General features: G+C 39.4%; 1 protein-coding gene across 1 annotated transcript in view; it reads left to right on the top strand.

Annotated features, from left to right (window-relative positions):
• PPARA (peroxisome proliferator activated receptor alpha) overlaps nt 1-21,452 on the top strand; it is a gene marked incomplete in the record, with an annotated part of 43,335 nt that overhangs the window by 12,688 nt on the left and 9,195 nt on the right. Inside the window, 2 exon segments of the mRNA XM_072400261.1 lie at nt 15,068-15,165; nt 19,850-20,104. Coding sequence (XP_072256362.1) covers nt 19,876-20,104 — 229 coding nt within the window.

Raw genomic sequence — 21,452 nt, 5'->3', positions numbered from 1 at the left:
TCTCCCCTTGTTCCTTACTGAAATCGCCAAGGTTTTCTGGAAGTTTTTGCAAGTAGCTATGGACATAGTGTACCTTTATGCTCATAGTAGCACCCACATTTTTAAAGTTTAAGAGCAAGTTTTGTACCAGTTCTTCATCATTTTGTGCTTTATGGTTACCCAAGAAATTCTTGACAACCATGACATAGCTGTGCCAGGCAGAAGCTTCAGTATCAGTCATGTAACTTGTGGAATTTGAATCATTTATCAGTTTTCGAATCTGGGGTCCATCTAAGATTCCTGCTTTTAAATTTTCAGTAATCAGTCCAGGGAAGAATCTACAAATATATTTGAAGCAGTAACCGTCCTTGTTCACAGCTAACAAATTGCTTCAATAATCCCAACTTTATGTGTAGTGGAGGGAGAATGATTTTTTATTTGTCAACCATTGGCTTGTTAACCCCCATAGCGGTAATCCTGAGTGTGACTCGGGGTGGATTTTACATGCAAAAAAGCAGTAATCCTGAGTCACACTCAGGGTCACTTTTAACTAAAAAAAACCCCACTTACCTTGCTCCGTTGCTGCCCCCCAGCATCCTGCTGGACCCCGCAGGTCCTGGGGACATGTCCAGCTCCTCCGATCTCCAGCTGCAAAGTGCAGAGACGAGATCTACGGGGTTTCCCAGTGACGTCGGTAAATGCGCCTGTGCAGGCAGGAGGATCGGTGGGAGATTCAAATATTTTTGTATTGGATTCAATACAGAATAGCTGTATTGAGTCCAATACAAAGAAATATTCATCAAATATATATTTGTAATTATATATATATATATATATATATATATATATATATATATATGCTATACAGTTACATTACATGTTTAAATATTTTTTTTTATTTTTGTGTTTTGTTATTTCTTCTTTTTCGTCTCATATTATTAATAAACAGGATTTATTTTGCTCCAACATATTACGCAGCGCTGTACAATAAATAGGGAGGCCAGAAAATAAATACATTTACAGTACTACTCTATAATACATGACCCGTTATGTCTTTTTAAAGAACCCTCGGAAAGAAAGTGAAATATGTTTGCCAGAAACGCACTCAGCTTCCTGATGTAGGCTGGCAACACATTTTATGTTGACTGAGTGTTGTCATTCCCAGTTTTCTCTTGTCAGACTCTTCAGACCCACCTACTGTCTCATCCCAATAATACTGAGACTAATTACTCTGTAGTCCTAATATAAGGACTGTTAGGGGTAATAACTATCTTTGAGATAACACAGGAAATAAATACTGGACACAGTTCAGCTCTGACTTTGATATGATTTTGCAGAACAAATATTCTTTTCACTTACCCAGCAGATATATACTGCTTGGCCAAGAAAAAATCGCTAAGGCTATGTACACACGTGCAGTCATTGTCGTTGGAAAGGATCTTTCCAACTAATAACGACTGCCCGGTGCATGAATGAATGCTGTACATACAGCACCGTTCTGCTCTATTAAGAGGGGAGGGGGAGAACGACAGAGTGGCCCCCTGCTACGCTCTCCCCCCCTTACTTTCAATATGATCATTCGTCGTCCATCATCCGTGGATCTGCCAGCACGGTCGTTCAGATGATGGACGATGAGCACTGTACACACGCAAGATTCTTGTCCGATATCTGCCCTGAGACGAATATCGGATAAGAACTATTGCACGTGTGTACCCAGCCTAAGCCTGTGGAGCAGCGTTATGATCTGGAGTTGCTTTAGTTGGTCAGGTCTAGCTTCAGCAATGTTATACTCCCAAAAATTAAGTCCGCTGACTACCTGAATAAACTGAGCGTCCATGTTTTTCATTGATTCATTTTTTCTTGCCTGATGGCACTGGCATATTCCAAGGTAACAATGCCAGGATTCCTCAGGCTCCAATTTTGAAAGAGATGTTCAGGGAGCATGAGACATCATGATACCCTAACCTCATTAGTAATCTTTGGGATGAGTTGGATAAGCCTTTATACAGCAGTCTTAGTCTCCCATTATCAATACAAGATCTTGTCGAAAAATGAATGCAATTCTGGACAGAAATAAATGTTGTGACATTGCATAAGCTTATCAAAACAACACAACACCGGTTGCATGCTGCAATTAAAGCTAAAGTCTGTCCCACAAAATATTGAAGTTTTTAACAAAACACTTTTAATTTTATATTAGACCAAACAGGAGCAATTAGGGTTTATTTACACCTTAAATAACTGTATACAGCTCTGTTTTGGGCCCTCTGATTCTCCATGCCCAACTAATTAAACTAGGACATTGGGGCTGATTTATTAAAGCTCCAAGGCTGGAAAGATACACTTTAATCAGTGAAGCTGGGTGATCCAGCAAACCTGGAATAGATCTGGTCCAGGATTCAAAAAGTTTGCTTGCAAATTACTTTGAAGAAATCCATTCCAGGTTTGCTGGATCACCCAGCTTCACTGATAAAAGTATATTCTCTCCAGCCTTTGAGAGCTTTAATAAATCAGCCCCATTGCATAAAATAAATAGAGAGGTAATGGATAGTATTCACTTTCTTGCTGTACACCATGTGAGAACTGTAAAAAAAATTTACAGAACTCCACAACAATCTCCTCCACAATCTTCCCCCTCAATGTACCCATTTGTTAGGCAGAGGAGATTGGTTTGAACCCAGTGGTAGTAGTCTGATTGTTACTTCTAATCCTATCACCAGGTTAGAATTCACTGGTGAAAAATCAATGTCTTTGGTTAAAAGTTCTATGTGTTCCAGGGAAGTGGGGCAGTCTGGGCAGAGCCAGAATTTCTGGATCTCTACAGTCCCTAGTTGCTATGTGCTCATTAACTATTGACTGAGCACTTGGTAGCACTGTGACCATATGATGTAAGGTACTTGATTCCCCTAAAGTGAACCATGACTATAAAGTGGGCTTAATAATGGATTTGTTTGTAAGAATGTTTTTATCTTCTTTTTCATGCAAATAGTAATTGTTCTGTGAAGCAAGTCTGTTCACTAAACCTGTGCCTCCTCCATTAATGCCCCAATTTCACAGTTTTTACTTCAATTCATTGCAATTTCCTGGTATTCTGGTCTCTCTCAGCTCTTGCCTGGCTTTGTGGATTACTTCCAGTCTTCCTGGCCCTAATCTGTCCTTGCCCACCTTCCTTCCTTTCTCAGCACTTGCTACCCTCCTGGTTTCCCTCTGTTCCTGCCTATCCCCTGATCTCCCTCTTCTCTTGCTTGCCTTTGTAGCCTCCCTCTGCTTTTGTTGGACTTCCTCTCCTCCCTTTGTTCTTTTTTGGCCTTCCTTTGACTTATGTACACATTTTTGGCCTCCCTCTGCTCTTGTCTGCGTCCCTGGCCTCCCTGGCCTCCCTTTTGCCTCTTGTTTGTCCACTTTAAGTAAAAGTGATAAGTGTCACAAAGTTTTCCAAGTCTAAAAGACATTAGAGTCTGGTTGCTATGAGAAATAGCCTTTGTCCCTCCTCATTGGCTAAATCATTTTTGGACACAGGCTGACAAATCGCTTGTTTAAACTAGATGTGCGTGCACGTTCCACATGAACTGACTGTGAATTTTGCTACATGCAATGTTTTTAAGAGGATGTTTATCAATGGGTTAAACATTAAGAAGTTGTCTGTCCCTTAATGAGAGACCTTAGGACTCGACTGCACTATGACAACATTAACCTTTCTTGGGTTCATCTACGCTCACGTCCACTTATGCTCAGATCAAAGGTTTACTACAGAAATATACTCTATGGAATGCATTCAGTACGTGTATATGTTACTCTACCTGCGTGTCATATCAGCTTATGTTTGTCTTAATGTATGCACATATGTATTACATGTATGTATGTATGTAGGCAGCTTTTAACTTGAGAGATACGATGAAAATTCTAGAGGCAGCAAAGGGAGACTACACAGGGGCTGTCTTCAGGTTTAACATATATCTAAAGTCAAGGGATTGGTAAAGCTGAACTCCAGGATAAGCAGTATATTGTTTAAATACCAAACTCATGTGTATCTCCTTTCTTTCCTAAATCTTACTCTGCTTTTGTATATATATTCTAAATCTGTGCACTAATTCAGAAACTTTACATTTGTTTTCAGCAATAAAGCCTAGTATCTGCTACTCTCCCTCCTTGTGTAGGGTGATTTGTCTTGTATCCAAGCCCTGCTATAGTTCTCTTCTCTCTGCACAAGCTGTAAATAGCCCAGTAATTATGTCACTACTAATTAATTTTAATTATTGAGAATAAATGGGTTTCTAAAAGCATTTGATGCACCTAAAGTAGATTTATATCCTTTGTGACGTTTCAGAAATATATTTACAAGTAATATGTGATTCTCCAAATTCAGCAATACAAACTTGTCCTTTTTTTTACATGCTATTCATGTCCCATTGGGCAGATATTCATTCACTTTCTGTCCTGTAGACACAACAGGAAGTAAGGATTTATCTAAAGTGAGAAAAAACCCGGTTAGTTTACATCAGAACAGGTGCCTCCAATTTGAAGATTTCTCTATTCCCATTCTTGTAACATATTAAAGTTTTGATTTTCCTATTGGTCAGCAGGACAAATAGAGAGGGTAAAATCCTTTAAAGTTCAACTTGTCCGGCTTTTTTAGTATACTCATGTTTCTAGCACTATTGATGCGCACACTCCATTCCATTATCCAGTGCCTTCACTTTCAGGTTAAATGAGAACCACGGTTCTTCTTGTTCCTTTCCACGTCAATGGCAGTGTTAAGCACAACTAAAATAAAAAATAAATCCTTATAGCAGGGACACTGATGGCAATAAAAACTACACAGTTTCTTAAACAGTATAGCTATGGAGATCTTTTTAGTACTCAATGTGGCTGGTTTGTGCCATCATTTTCTCACAGGCCAGTTTAATTTAGATTGGTGAGGTTGAAAACTGTATTACTATAGGGTAACTAAATGCAAAACAAGCAGCAGAGATTAATCAATAGGTATTAACTTTTGCTTGATAGTAAATATTTGTGTGCAGTCCTCCATTAAGCTTCCTTCACCCTTTGCATTCTGTTGCAGCATGTTACTGGAGAAGCAAAGGGCAATAAGGATGAAAGTAAAATAAGGGTTATGAGTCATGAGAGTGACGATGTTGTTGGTTGGTGTTTACAGAGCAGTAAAGGGGAGGAAGAAGAGAAGCTTTATGGTTGTAGTCCACATGGCAGAAGGGAAAAGTTCATCGAAGTACAGGTATAGGGGAGGGTTATGCCTACTATAGGGTGAATCTTTGGCTTACTAGGTGAAATAAAAAGGGTGGGAATGTTGAATAGACAACAGCTACAGGTGTTTGATCTTCCAGCGTGATGCAGAATGATGGCCTTTAGATTAGAGTTGGGAAAAGGTCCATAAAGCAAGGAGAAGCAGCGGTTGAGGGCTGTGCCACTTGTTGCTTTATTTGTGAGTATCAAGCCTGCTATGCATAGGAATGTGAGGTTGACATTAATGAGGGTCTTGTGTAGTGCCTCTACATGTTGATCAGGGGGTCAAACTCTGGCCTGCAGGTCAAAATCTGGTCCGGCACATCCTTTTTTGTGGCCTTCAAAAGAATTCCTAATATGAATTGCAGCTGACCCGCAGCTACTGAAATCTGTAGTAACGGCGGGCCAACTACAATTCATATTAAGCTGCTGTTCTATAGACGCGTAGAGCCGCTACTACAATTCCCTGTATCACTCGCATCTCTAGTCCAGCGGCCTGTCTGTGGATCAATGCAGTGGATTGATCTAAATAATTTGTTTATTTGAGTTTGACACTCCTGATGTAGATAGGTCACCGAAGCTCCTGTATGGGGAGCATTTACATAAATTATGGGAAGAAGAACAAGATAAAGTTAAATTATTTTTTTGAAAGTCATCTTAGTAATACTTCTTTAAAAACCCTGCAAACATTTTTTAACCCAGAAAAAAATTGTGATATAGCTAAAGAATACTAAATAACTCCATGGTCTTTGCAGTGCTAGGACCGAGGTTGGAATCTCAACCAGGACATTATCTGCATGGAGTTTGCAGGTTCTTCCCATGGTTGTGTGGGTTTCCTCCAGGTACTCCGGTTTCCTACCACATTCCAAAAACATGCAGTTAGGTTAATTGGCTTCCTCCAAAAAATTACCTTAGACTGTATTAAAGACAAATGACTATGGTAGGGACATTAGATTGTGATCCCCTTTGAGGGACAGCTAGTGACATGACTATGGGCTTTGTACAGCAATGCGTAATATGTCGGCGCTATAAAAATACTGGATAATATTATTAATCTCTGGTGGGCTGTTTGCTATCCTTAAACCTATGGTTTCCAGCAGATTCTTCAGTATTTTGCATTGTGTCAGATTCCTGTGTACCAGCCATGTTTCGTGATTTAATTTGCCAGCCTTTGTGTCACTTTAAGACACATTAGTGACATTAGAATGGACTACACATACAGTGGTGGGGTACCAGGCTTCCAACACATGCCTGGTCACATGAGAAGATTCTGGTAGAGGTTGTAGCAAAGTGCGGACTGGGGAACGAAGTACTGGAAACTTTCTGGCGGGAAAATTACGTTTACTTCTTAATATTAACAACAAATCCTTTATTTGGGATAACCACAATTACTTTGTGAAACTTCCAACCAGAACTTCACCAGATCACAAATACCTTGGAGAAATGTTTCCCAAATCAGACAAAAGCTGAAATAGGGTCTGTATGGTTTACTGACAAAAAAAGAAATCACTTGAAATGTTAGCAATCCCATGACATTTGGTTTCTAAAGCTACGTACACACGGCAGATTTTTATCGCCCGATAATCGGCATCGGCCAATTATCGGGCGAAAATCTTCCGTGTGTACAGTCGGTGTCGTCCATCGTCCGGACGACCGACCTGCCGGATCCACGGACGATGGACGACAGCCGATCCTAATGAAAGGGAAGGGGAGAGCGCGCAGCAGGGTGCCGCTCCGTCGCTCTCCCCCCTCCCCTCTCCATAGAGCATGAACGGTGCTGTATGTACAGCATCGTTCATGCATCTTGCAGCCCCTTGTCGTTGGAAAGGATCGTGAAAGATCCTTTCCAACGACAAAAATTGCAAGTGTGTACGCAGCTTAAGGCAGCTACCCCAGACTGACTGTGCAAAGGTTAAAAAATAAAATAAATAAAAAAAAATTCTATGTAATAATTACCCCTGCACGTTGGATGGTACAAAGAGCAGTAAAGCTCTTTCATTTGCTGTAGTTGCCCATTCAGTTGCCTAACTGCAACCCTTACTGTGCAGTCATTGGAATGATTTCATTGGAAAGTAACTAACAAAGAGTGAATAACAAAAATGATTTGCTTAACCCCCTTAGAATTAATATTATTATCACACAGTATTTATATAGCACCATCATATTACACAGCACTTTACAAAATTCATAGTCATGTCCCCAACTGTCCCTCAAAGGGGCTCACAATCTAATGTCCCCACCATTGTCATATGTCATTAACCTTTTCTGAGGTCATTTCTGGGGAGAAGCCAATTAACCTAACTCCATGTTTTTAGAATGTTGGAGGAAACCAACTTAAACACGGGGAGAACCTGCAAACTCCATGCAGATAGTGACCTGGCCGAGATTCAAACCTGGGACCAAGCACTGCAAAGGCCAGAGTGCTAACCTCTGAGCCAACATGCTGCAAAAAGTTCTTTTCCCCAACAGATGGTAATTTTAGGTCTAAAGCTTAGGTAAATCGACAAAACATTAATATTGTTTGTATATTGCACAATATTTGCGCAACTGTTTTATGAACCCTTTTTTTTTTTTTTTGCAAAACACGAGACTGTGTGGAGTAAATAAATACCAGATACATTTTGCCAAACCAATACCAAATACATTTTAAAATTGCAAGAGAAACAACAAACGAGGCAGCAAAAAACTCAAAACTGTCCAGAGGCAACGCTTTAAGAACATTTACAGCAAATCATTTTAGTAAATAATGGCCATAAAATGATTCAGCATGCACAGCAATACCTAATATGTGTAATTCAATTGTTGTTTATGTATGTATATGTTTCTTATGTATGTAGGGGCAGTTTGGTGGGTCACTTCCTTTGTTTTTTTTGTAATAGCATATATAAAAAAATCATCAAAAAAATCAAATCTACTTTTTTGGTTTAATTGGTTGTTTGGTTGATTAGTTGGTTCAATTCCTTGTTTTTTTACTATTACAAAAGGACTGACAGGTACTCTTTCTGGAGATTTTAGGAGTCTATTAGAACATTGATGTCTCCCCTGCATAGCCTGCAAACAAACTGAGCACAGTTTCAGTACTCCATTTGTTTACATTCTGGCTGGGGGGGTCCAGAATTTTACAGCTGTTAACCCGGAAGCGCTCAGAGCAGAGCTGTGGGTTTGCATTTTCTTACTCAGCAGTCCTGAATATCATTTGCCATCCTGATGTTTTTGAAGGTAACTTGAGACAGGAAATTGATCCCAAAAATTTTTACTTTGAGCAACATTTGGGGATAACAAGTTTTACGTTAATTTCCCTAAATTACCACCATGGAGGTTCGGAGTGAGACATCATGCCAAATGTTCTGCATAATAGATTTTGAGTTGACATAAACTTCCTAGTAATGTGCCATTTTGCCCCTAAAGGGCATGAACAGCCACTCACCCACTGATAAGTTTGCTGCTTTTCCTCGCCATTCCAATTTGATACTGGAATAATAAAAACTTTATTAAAAATCTATTTTTGTATTAGAGGTCCATGCATAATGGTAAAGAGAAGTATAACTGAGAATAAAATAGGATCAGATTGATTCACTTATAGCTGTGAGCGGTGGGGATGGGGTGGATACTTTCATCCTCCTAATTCCCAGTCATCCTGATCCCAATGTCCAGGAAAGGCGCAGACATCACAATATTTTCGGCCTCTTGTTTAGATCAGCGGATTTGCATATTAACAGCCCTCTCAGCTTCCCAAACTAAAGGTGCGTACACACTTCCAATTTTTATCGTTCCAATCGAACGACGAACGATCGATTGGGCAAAAAATCGTTCGTAAAAAAGTAACCAACGACGCCGACGAACGAGGAAAATTGTTGGAAACGAACGACCGGACCGGCGGATCGGATTGGACGACGATCGTTGAACATCGTTCGTGTGTACGGTCGTTCGTTGATCGTCCATGTTCAGAGCATGCGTGATGAACGAACGTCCGTTCACTTTCCTGTCGTGCACATAGTTCCTCTATCGCTCAAACGATCGTATCTATTGTGGGTACAATATCTATGAACGATCGTGTCGTTATCTCTATGTGCAGGATCGGTGCTATACGATCGTTCGTATATATCGTGCAGGAACGTTCGTCGTTCGTTTTCCGACGATAATAATTGGAAGTGTGTACGTAGCTTTAGACAAATGTATAACAGATCATTCAGGGCTCTAATAGGCTCTTCCATCAGAAAAGCTTTTGTGTAGCCTGGGGTATTTGACACATTTGTATAATAACATCACATTAAACCACCATTTACTAGCAAGGCTTTGAAAAATCCTGAATAGCATGAAAAGTGACTTCTTAATGGTTTCAGTCTGTCTTTCTCTTCTGGGGGCCCTGGGCTGAATAAGCTGTTATTTATACAGGTGAGAGAGGGCAGCGGGTTTTGTCTGCAGCCTCGTACAGCCGCCCTGTCACGTAGTGCACTGGTACTGTCAAAAATTCCTATCTGTTTAGCAGATCATGTATACAAAACACACGGGGCTGCATTACCCATACCGAAACTTGCTGGCCTGTTTCTAGAGCAGGTTGTCAGAGGGGCACTACGAGGCCATTTTGAGATATTTATTTTGTTTCACACGTTGGTCCACCTCTGGACATTTGTGGCTTAAGCTAGGTACAGACACGCAATAATTGTCGTTAGAAAAAAAAAAAACTAACGACAGATCAACATTTTTGCATGGTTATTTTGAACAATCGTATTGTGCACAATTCTGTACATGCTGTAACGATATGATCGTTTAAATAAAAGCCACCAATAGTGTACACACGCTAGATACGATCGTTTGAACGATGCAGGAAGTGACATGTAAAGGAGAGAGTGTATTGCAGACCTATCCACGATCACTGAACTACTGTACACACAATAGATTGTGAACAATCGTTGCCCAATCAGATCCGCCGGGACGGTCGTATACAGAGGGGCTCATTGACATTGCTATCCATACTTTATGTGCATATCATGACATGCCCTATTTATAAAAATCATGCCACAGTGTGCAGGCAGCAGAGCCAAAAAAATTCTCTCTACTCAATCTTTGTGACTGGAGGAGAGACCAGTCAAAGTCATATGGCCAGGCTGTCCTCCCTCCAGCCAGGATTGGACAAGTGGATCAGTGGACCCTAGGCAAATGTCTCAAAATTATGTTTTTGTGTCTTTTGGGGGGCCCTGATCCCTGCTGCCTTATAATAAAATGCCATTGTGCCAGGAAAGCTGGGAACTTTATTCCACAAAGGGCAAGGTATACCATCCTACAAAGACTCCATCCTTACTGATGTGTTCCCCACAAACAGACCTAGATCCTTCGATCAGACCTGTTTTATTCTTGCTCCAATAGCTGGTTCTAGATTTTACTAATATAATCACATGACACAATGGATGACACTTGTCATCTGGGGTGTAGTTGTAAAAAAAAAGCAGAGGGGGCACAGTACTATCCATGGTGAGCCCGCATGCACATCATTGTTATGTAAACGCCTCATTACTGAAAAAAGTGAGGGCATTCCATGCCCGCCCCACTACACCCCTGGTCTTCATCCACGTTTGGCATCTAAGGGTGACTGATATCTAAATATAATACTCAGTTACACAGCCAGGTGATTTTGCTCCTGATCTGCATACTTGTTCCAGGTCATTGATTCACAAAGCAAAGGTGGGCAGAGGGATCACTAATGGCAGCCATCATATCCCAGAATATAGGCATGTGGCAATGCTGGCATCTGGTTTGCATTGGGAAAAAATAGGACATGGATTAGTGCAAAGCCTTTTCAAGAAGCACAGTCAGCATATCTGAGCTTATTGTGGAATTAGAGGACATTAAAGTTTATGTCCCTTGAGATAAACAAATTGTATCCCTAGGTAGGATTTAGGTAGCTGTTCATCTGTCTCTGGTTTCTTAAAATGGACCTTTCATTCATTTTACATATCTGCACGAATACATTCCTGCAAGAGATAGAAACTTCTTTACCAAAGAAGCCATCTTTAAGCTTCAGTTCAGTGACATTGTCTAGACTGGGTTGATGCCATCAGTTTGCTGCATACAGGAAGAAAAGTTTCCATGGTCTCCTTTCTCCTATAGATTAGACTGCAACATTGTTACAATTTATGGGGTGAGAGGGTTTCAGCAGAAGCTGATCTACAGGAGACATTTGTGAGCAAGAATTTCACAGGCACAAGAATTTACTAAATGCTGACAAAGCTACATGATCAAGGTTCTCATTCTAGTCTGCGTTATCCAAAAATAAATACATTAAAAAAGATTAATCTGAAGCTGAGATTTATATTGGAGTAAGCAAAATAAATGACTAAGGTAAAAATAAATAACAGAGGACATTCAAGCAAGGTTCATTGGGAGGCACAGAAATAGATATCTCTCTTTTATCATTATTATCACAACTTCCAGAATTCACAGATCTAAGGTAGCGTTTTTCACACATTTTACTCCAGAGGCACCCTTAAACATTCAGGTCTTAGTGAACCCCTGGTAAAATAAGGTAATTGGAAAAATGCTATTGACATTGATGGTTAATGTGAAGAGTGCCCATCTTATCATGGTGGTCCACATTCTATATTTATAGACGGGTTAAAAGATCATTGAGGTCCTGCTTGTAGTCCTTCCACGTGGGCTCACAGTGCATACAATGCGGGCACCATCATATGGTAGGACAATCAGCCACAACTAAAGGAACCCTTGCCTACCTCTGAAGGAACCTTGAGGTTTCAGGAAACCCTGGCTGAGAACAGCTGATCTAATTAGTGAAATGGTTGGATCAGGGTTTGCCTGGGAAGTAAAGAGCATGATAACGCTGGACGTCCTCCAGCAAGGAAATTATAATTATCGTTATTATTATTAGTAATAAACAGGATTTATATAGCGCCAACATATTACGCAGGGTTGTACATTAAATAGGATGAGACTGGCTCTATCTGCATTTCTTAAAATTCTAAAGCACATCAAGAAGCTCCCAGCAAGCAGGTAAATCAGAGTAAACATTTCAGATACAAAACTGGAGCCTGAAGCTACAAAGTTCAACTTTAAAACCAAACTGTTGTTATGACCTGCCATCCATCACCCTCCCCTGCAGACACTACTCCTTGTAGTCCTGCACAGGCCCCATCTGATTGAATAAATGGCACCCAGAATCCTTCCCATTTCTTTCTGTAATGCTGACTACTGTCACCCCTGCAGGGAGCAAAGCGCTATAGGGATAAGGCCTAACCCTTCCATATTATTAATAAGTATTGCAGTGCAATTTTTATATATGTTATAAATCTACATGACCACAAATGCAGCATTGATTAGACTATGTCCTTGTCCTACATCCATATCTTTATGCATGGAGTGCAATGGCCAACATTGTGTCCGTAAACCTGGACAGCACTACACCGATTTCACAGCTGTTGTGTAATAATTGTACACATAGCATACTATGTCATCATTTACTTTTACGTTTCTATGATAAGTTACCTTTCACCTTTTGTAACAAATATTTTGTAATATTTAGTAGTGAGTCTGCCTAGAGTTTGTTAATGATGAAGAACTAAATGGCAGAGAGCTTTCAGGATAAGCAGAAATATTTTACCTTACGTCTGGTATAATATACAATGAAAACCTGTCTCCTACCTGCTTATGCCCATATAGTTGCCCTAACTGACTTTGTCCAAAGTGTGACTTATTATTATTTACAGTTAATACAAGTGGCTGCCAATATGCACGGTTTATATTTTACTCTGTTCATAGGGTGAGCCGTATATGTGATGAGAAAAGCAAACTATAAGTTCATCTGGCAGGCAGAGTTTTCCTGGCTTGTTCAATGATCAATTAGAAGCTTATGTCCTACTGTCTATTTTTTTATTAGTATTATTATTGTGTCAAATCTTTTATAGCAGAGAGGAAATTTTACCTTGAATTCTGCTTTAGGAAGACTTAGTAAATAATAATAAAGAGTGGGGCATAATATGAATGGTTTTACCAAAAATAAATCAGGGCAGGTCTTGTCATTTTTTGACTGTTGCATCTAAAGCTTGTACGTCTTAAAGAGACCACCTTGGAGTGCAATGACTCCCCCCCCCCCCAAACACACCCCCATAATCACCTTACTAGTGCTTCCTCATCATTGTTTGATCCTCCACATCCAACACTAACATCCAACATTTAAGCTCTTCTAGGCTGGAGAGGATACGCTTTCAACATCCAGTGATCCAGCAAACCTGGAATGGATTTGGTACGGGATTTAAAACATTTGCAACAAATTGCAAATAACTTTTAGAAAATCTTTTCCAGGTTTGCTGAATCACCCAACTACTTCACTGATGAAATTATATCCTCAGCCATGGAGAGCTTTATTAAATTGGGCCCAATGTTTCCACATACCTAGAGGTGGCTTAGTTGAGTGTAATATGGGTAATGGGGCTCTTTGCAGTGATACAGCCTATTTAATAATGGTCAAGACAAACCCGACAGAAATACTAACCCCCACACTGCGTCCAGTATGAAAAAAACATGACTCTGCCAAAAAGAATTAGAAATCAGCTATATAATTAAGCTATATAATTAAATCAGTAATGGATATACCAGCATTAGGATATTTCTCCATTACGATAGAGCTCTTCATTTTGCTGGGACAGAAAGCAATTTATATTCAGTCTGAGTTTGTTCTACAAAACAGGAAGCCTAAAAAAGGGTCAATGAGTTTACAGGGAAAGAAGAAGAATAGAGCAATCAGCTGGTGTTACTCAGAACTATTTCCAGACAGTGACTTTGTATAAGTGAGTATGGAATTTAAAGGGGTTTCCAAATGTTACTAAAGCTATTTCAGGTCATAAGGAGGGTTTTCCAAAATATTCTGCCTATGCGCCTTCATTTCATGCTATTTATTTTTATCTCCCGACTATATTTACCATATGGGCTTTAAACAACTTCATTATGAGTTCAATTTTGGTTTCTGTCTGTTAAGTTTTCGAATAATGTCTTTCATTATTCATTTGTTATACTTTCAAAATGTAAAGTGTGACATCATGTTAAAGCTGAATTCCAGGCAAATCATAAAATAGTGAATAGTATGCTGAAATATATGTATTGGAGCTGTTTTACCTGCCAAAGGATTTGGACTTCTGTTTGTTCAGCCCTGATATTTCTCTGCTGCAGTTACACAACACAGCTAGGTCACCTCTTCACCTCCCCCACTCCCAACTTCTGATTTGACAATGTAGGAGCAGCAGTACATTGATTAGGTCACCCTTAATAGGTGCTCACGACCTCTGATTGGCTCCTTTTTTTGCCCCTTTCTCTATTAATCTAAATACTGCTGTAGAGGGGACTATAGAAGGGTAATTTACAAGTTCCATTCATGTATTTGTACTGTTTGCTCTTAAATTTACATTTAATGATTTTATAGAATACGTAGCGTTATTGACTGGTGTTTTATTTTATATTGTTTTGGAGTTTTACTTTTTCAGTGGTATAATACTAAAAAACAGGTGCTCTTTAGTTTTTATTAAGAAATAAATGTGCACCTAAAATATGCCCCAGCACATAAATCACAAAGCACAGGATATAGCCATAAGTCTGTGTGTTACAATGAATTAGGAAGCATTCTGTGAACTGGTTAGCAGGTTAATGATTTGAAGTGTAGTTGTAATGATTAATCCATTACCTTCTGCTAATCGCACTGGCATGGAGAGAGAGAAGAGAACCTGGACAATCATGAATTGCCTTACTTGCTGCTGACTCCTAACTTCTCCCCTGTCATATGTCATTGTTTAGGAATTTTATCTATTGTATCATTTCTTAACTTTTTCTTTTGTCTTCTTTGCAGAGGACTATCTTTTTTTTTTCTTTGTCCGGCCAGAAATGGAATGTTTTTGAGTGAGTACCTCAATACTGGTTTCCCATGGTCAGCAGAATATAAGAGGGGTAAGCACATTTTCTTTTACATTGTTACCATACATTTTAGAGGAAAATGTTTTCAATTAAAGCATTATCTAAGTCCAGGAACAAAATGTAATATAAGAGGACTGTACTGCAAGCTGTGCAAAAGTGGGCAGTTTGTTTTATTAACTGACATAGGCTGATCATATGGCACATGCTGTTATTATTATTATTATTATTATTTTACATTATTAAATAGGATTTATATAGCATCAACATATTATGCAGCGCTGTACATTAAATAGGGGTTACAAATGACAGACTAATACAGACAGTGACAGAGGAGGAGAGTGTAATAGTTCTTCTTTTACACGGACGTATTATTCAACACATTCTCCATCACAAGCGATGTATTGGCCCCATTCACAAAGTTTCTGCCGACCACTTTCACCTGCCTGTGTCATCAGATTATTTTTCTTTTATTGGGAGGTACAGGTGGAGGTCAGAGGACTTTAGATGTGGGCTGCACAGGGGACTATGGTCCAGACAAATTTGCTGACTACCGGATTTGTTGGCAAAGATTGTGGTCATGCATTGTCATAGTGAATGTGGATTATTTTCAGATTCTTGTTCCGTTTTTTCCTCCTAATGGTGTTTCTAAGTTTGTCAAATGTACTGCACTCTGGTAATGGTAAGGCCATGTTCCAGAATATCAAGGAGAATGACCCCTTGTCATCAATGGCTCTTAGAGCCTAACTAAGTAGTATGATGCCAATCCTTGGACTGATTTTTCTTTTTGGATCATAAAGTTATGTCCACGTTTCATCCCTTCACCAGATCCAAAAAAGGTCTCTGGATTGGCTTCAAATGCTTCCAGCAGATCAGAACAAATCCTCCTTCAAATCAACTGACCAATGTAATGTATCCACTTTGCACACGCCTTCTGATAATTTTCCACCATTATCTGTATGGCATTGTCACCACAGTATGGCTGTGCAGCAAACTAAGAGACTGCAACTCATCTGTCCCAGTGAGTAAATTTATCTACTTGCTGTAATTTGTGTCAGTGGTTGCAGTTGATTGCCCCCCCCGCCTATTTTGGCTCTAATGCTGGTTTACATTTCCTAAAACTTCTTCATCCATCTGTGCACATAGCTCTTGTCTTAGGTGTCCTCTTCATAAACATTCTGTGATTGTCTCACAGCCTGACCCGTACTTTGCTTCTTCTAGGAATCAGTTATTCACCTGCAGTGAACATAAACACCTGATGAAGAGTATAGCTGCATACACACCTGCAATTTTTCTCGTTGGAAAGGATCTTTCACGATCCTTTCCAACGAGAAAAGACTGCACGATGCATGAACGACTGTACACACGGCAGATTTTCGCCCGATAATTGGCCGATACCGATTATCGGGCGAGAAAAATTTGCCGTGTGTACGCAGCTTTACTCTACCAATATGTGCAATTTGAATGACCAATGTCAGTTAATGTGAAAGTTTTGCCCACTTTTGCATTGCTTTTGGTACGGCGCCATATTTCAGCTTATTAGGGCTTGCATCTGTTGGCTCCATTTGTTTTCTTTTCTTAGATTTTATTGCCTTTATTTTGTAGAACACATCCTGTCCTTGGATGACTTACTGTACTAAATCTATATAGGAACAGCATTGTTACCCTACAACAGGACTACATACCTCCATAACATAGGGAGGACGTTCTCTGTAGACTACAAAATTAGATGTGAACAACTCAACCCCTATAACTGCAGCACAGGCAGAAAGCACAGGACCTAACATGCTCACTGGTTTTCTGTCAGGAACAACAGGTACTTTTTGATCAGATGTATATAAACATTTTCAACTGAATATTTAACAAAGCAAAAGGTAGCAATTTAGAGCAGTTCATTATTGGGGTATTGGGCATACTTTAGCTGGAAATATGAAGGCTACCAATGGTCTCCTGAAAATTCTAGCCGAACCTAAAATTATTATTATTAATATTACACAGTATTTATGTAGTGCCATCATATTACACAGCGCTGTACAAAGTCCATAGTCGTATCACTAATTCAGGCAAATTCAGGCTGATGGCACTGGAGGAGCACTTACATTATTGTGTATGTATAGCATTCTATGCGATTGTCCTCCTCCAATGATGCAGCTTTCTGTCGCCACCATCTTCTCTAATTCTCCTCTGTTCAACCATTGGGTGACCGGTGATGGTGCAATTTCTGTGCACACAAAATCGAATAAGTATGCAGATTAGGAAAGGAGGAATTTTAATGCAGAAATTCTGATCAGCATGCTTGTTTCATGTCAGTGTTTGGGCGAGAGAGAGCTGAAATGATAGCTAGACAACTTGTATTTGGGGAAAAGGAAACAATATCTATGGTTTGATTTGACATATACCTCCTCTACTAAAGGAATACTTGGAAAAAAATAGAAATTTCTACAGACCTATTATGGATTTTCCATCCCTTTCTGTCTTGAAACCGGTCACCAGGGTAAACAAAGAGCAAAAACCTTCCTATCAAGAACACAGATAGCAGTGAAAACTCATGAAAACATACAAACATGGCCCTACATTTGTCATATGACTGCTTCATTAATAAGTATCCCCAGCTCCCTGTGTGTGAATGTGTACAGGGTGGGCATGTACACCCAGGTGTCTCCATACCTTGGCTTATGCTGGGTTGGGGAACAGTAGCAACCAGATTGGTTGTCCAAGGGTCATTATCCCCAAGTGCAATCACCTCTGCATAAATCATCTGATGATTGCATGATCTGATTAAACCAACTGCACTGGACAACAATCATGTCAGGTTTATGTCCAGTCTATTGAAGTTTTGCTGTTTGTAACTAAACATAACTTAAGGATTTCTGGTAATGCATGGTGGCTCGGGTTAGCACTCCGGCCTTTGCAGCGCTAGGTCCCAGGTTCGATTCCCCAGCCAGGACATTATCTGCATGAAGTTTGCAGGTTCTCCCTGTGTCTGCGTGGGTTTCCTCCGGGTACGCCGGTTTCCTCCCACATCCCAAAAAAACATGCAGTTAGGTTAATTGGCTTCTCCCTAACAATTGACCTTAGACTACATTATTCACATATGACTATGGTAGGGACATTAGATTGTGAGCTCCTTTGAGGGACAGTCAGTGACACGACTATGGACTTACATCGCTGTGTAATATGATGGTGATATATAAATACTGTATATTAATAATAAAAATGCATGTAAAAACATAAATAAGTGTATAAAGCACATCTTAGGAGCATAAGGTGCCTACAACATATCCAGATTCTTTGCATGATTCTATTGCAGTTCCTGTACAAGGTTAAGACTGCAAGAATCAGAATAAGTAACTGTCAAACAATTGTGCCTTTGTGAGGGATGAGCTAATCAGTCTGCTGCTTCTCTTTCACTGTCCAGCCACAGGCTAAGCAGGGCTAACAACTTGTAGTAGAAAAAAGTCAGACTAGCAGAGTATAAATCTCAGGATTGGATAAACAGAATTGTAAACCTTTGACAAGTAAAGCAGTTGTTATATATTTATTTCATCTGTGGATTTAACTTTTTTTCTTGGAGTTTAGTTTTAAGAAACAGCTGCATTTTCAAAAGCTAAGATTGATGGCTTGGCTGAGCTGGGGATGTCTGAAAACACATAGCAGTATGTAGAAAGTCCGGTCTGGAGTTGCGGTCTGGTGTTGCAAGGTGTCTGTGACCTTGAGTACTGTTATCTACCAGTTTACTTAACTATAATGGAGTTACTGGCATCTCACATGACATCTCCTACTGCTGCCGTGTATGACCAATGACTGGAATAATAGAACATGTTACGCTGTACAGAATGTACAGGCTTGTAGAAATAAATGCTTGGAAGATATGAGAGTACAGAAAAGTTTCCTGGAAAAATGTTGGGTACATGCAATGCTTGATTTTTAAAACAATACATTTATTATTATTATTAATAATAATAATAATAATAATAATAAGAATACTATTATTATTATTAAACAGGTTTATTACAGCGCCTACATAATATGCAGTACTGTATTTAAAGATGTACTAATAAATACAAAGCTGCAATAACTTAAAATCCTTCATAATTTATTTGAATTCAGATTTAAAATACATCATTAAATAGCAGTAACATGCAGCAAAACCTACAGGAATTATGTTGGTGTTGCACAAATCAGAACATTGTTTTTCTAGTTTTCTGGATATGAAATTCATAATATAGTCAAATGTTTCTGAACACCTATATGTGTGTGTTGGACATTTAATTGCAAATCTATTAATGGAGTTGATTCTCCAAACCCTTTGTGACTATAACAGATGCCTTTCCGGGGAAGGCTATATACAGGATTTTGGCGTGTCCGTAGGAATTTGTGTTCATTCAGGGAACATTGGTGAGGTCAGGTACTGTAGATACCTGGTATCTATATCGTATTGTATTGTAGCAGGGGTCACGGCTTTGTAGAGGCCACTCTTTAACACCAAGTTCAACCACCAAAGCTGTTGAAGGTGCATAATTGTGTAAAATGTCATTGTGTGTTGTACCAGTAACAGAACCTTCCACTAGAAATTGCTGAACATAAAGTGGAATTGATGTGGAAGGGTGTTGACATGGTTTTAACCATATACTGTAGGAATTGAATGATATTTTGTGATTAAGGAAATAATTTTAAATCAGAATTTCATATATTAACTTTGTGTTCATTTTGGCCACAGTGTAATGGTTACAGACACAATTTACCATGTCCACCATCAAGGTAGACACAGATGTGGAGTTTTGCTCCATTGCTCCCTTGGAGGATGATGATCTCGGGAGCCCACTGCCTAAAGAGTTCTTTGCAGACTTAGGGGACATTCAGGATATCTCTCAGAATATTGCAGATGACGGTTCCACCTCGTTCAGAGTGGCAGAGTACCAGTATCTGGGAAACAGCCCTGGATCCAATGGGTCTGTTAGCACAGACCAGACAGGTGAGTCTGAGGGAGCAGGCCAGTCCGGGAACCTGTGCAACTACATGCCTATTTAGGCTACTTGTAATTAAAAACAGTGTGAGCAATTTGGATACAGTATCAGGGGCAGACAGATATACCATTTGTGCAAGGCCTTTGGGACTCAGAGGCCTATTTGTACTAAATGTGAATTGGGTAAGTAGGGACCCCTCTCGCTGTCACATAGACTCCAAAGAACATGAAAAGGGGGAGACAGTCTTGGATGCTTCTCAGGTTCCTCTTGGTACCAGTTGGAGTGGAAGTTACATTGTAGTGCAATAATAAAATGATTAGGCCCACACATAGAAAAATTTGAGTAGTCAATGAGTAAGATGAGTTGCAACAAAAAGAAGCAGAAATGGGATGTTAGCAAACAACCAAATAATTCTCTATACATTACTGGGAAGAATCCACTAAGAGGTGCAGGTCACAGTAATAGATCATTTAGTGGATACTTCATAGATGGAGAATTATGTCTGGCAATGTCACATGACCAGAAGAAATCTTTCTATTGGTCTCTAGGGAACCATCTGACCCAGTCATAAACCGATCTGTGACACTTCTCACCTTTTTTGAAGTTGTTCTTTCCTTTTCCAACACATTGCATGGAATATTTGTTCTGCTTATTAGTTCTGACTTTTCTGGCAAACCTCAACTCACTGACTATATTGAGTCGTCTCTGCTGTGGCCATAAGTTAGGACACCCTCAGGTGACCGGAAATTGAGAAAGGGAGTAGGCTGTAGGAATTTGTGGGTATTATCCTCTGTCTGGTATTGGTGCAGAGATGGTGACCCAAAGAATGAACTGTGGAATGAATTACAGCAAAGCCATTCATAAAAACTAACTTCATCTTTGAGTTCCTGTTACCCCTGGAGTTAACCCTTATTCAGAGTCACATATAGAACACTTTTTTATATAGTTTTCTCAAAAGGTTTCTTTAAATCCTTTTAACCTTAAATTCTACTTCCTCAGGCGTAACTCATCAACGATAAAAAAAAAAAAAAAAAAAAAAAAGCTAATGGTGTAAAATCTTTGATTACATGCAAGGCAGTTTATAAATCACCCCCTCCCCAATATTGCATAGACTCTCATGTAGTGTAGCACCCAGGAGTGCTGTTTGTTTTATTTTTTTATGCCAACTAAGAATACTTTGACTGCTACACACCATATAAAGTCCTAGAAAAATAGATTTGTCGGAAAGTTTTTGTCAGCACTAAGAGCTCTCCTGATTCCTGCATTTATCAATAAAAAAACAATTCAGTGCCTTGTGGGGTGGTGTACATATGTCCATCTACATTATATATATATATATATATATATATATATATA

Source organism: Pyxicephalus adspersus, chromosome 2, assembly GCF_032062135.1.
Source record: "Pyxicephalus adspersus chromosome 2, UCB_Pads_2.0, whole genome shotgun sequence".
In the NCBI taxonomy this organism is placed as follows: domain Eukaryota; kingdom Metazoa; phylum Chordata; class Amphibia; order Anura; family Pyxicephalidae; genus Pyxicephalus; species Pyxicephalus adspersus.
This window is presented reverse-complemented; position numbering and strand designations above follow the sequence as displayed.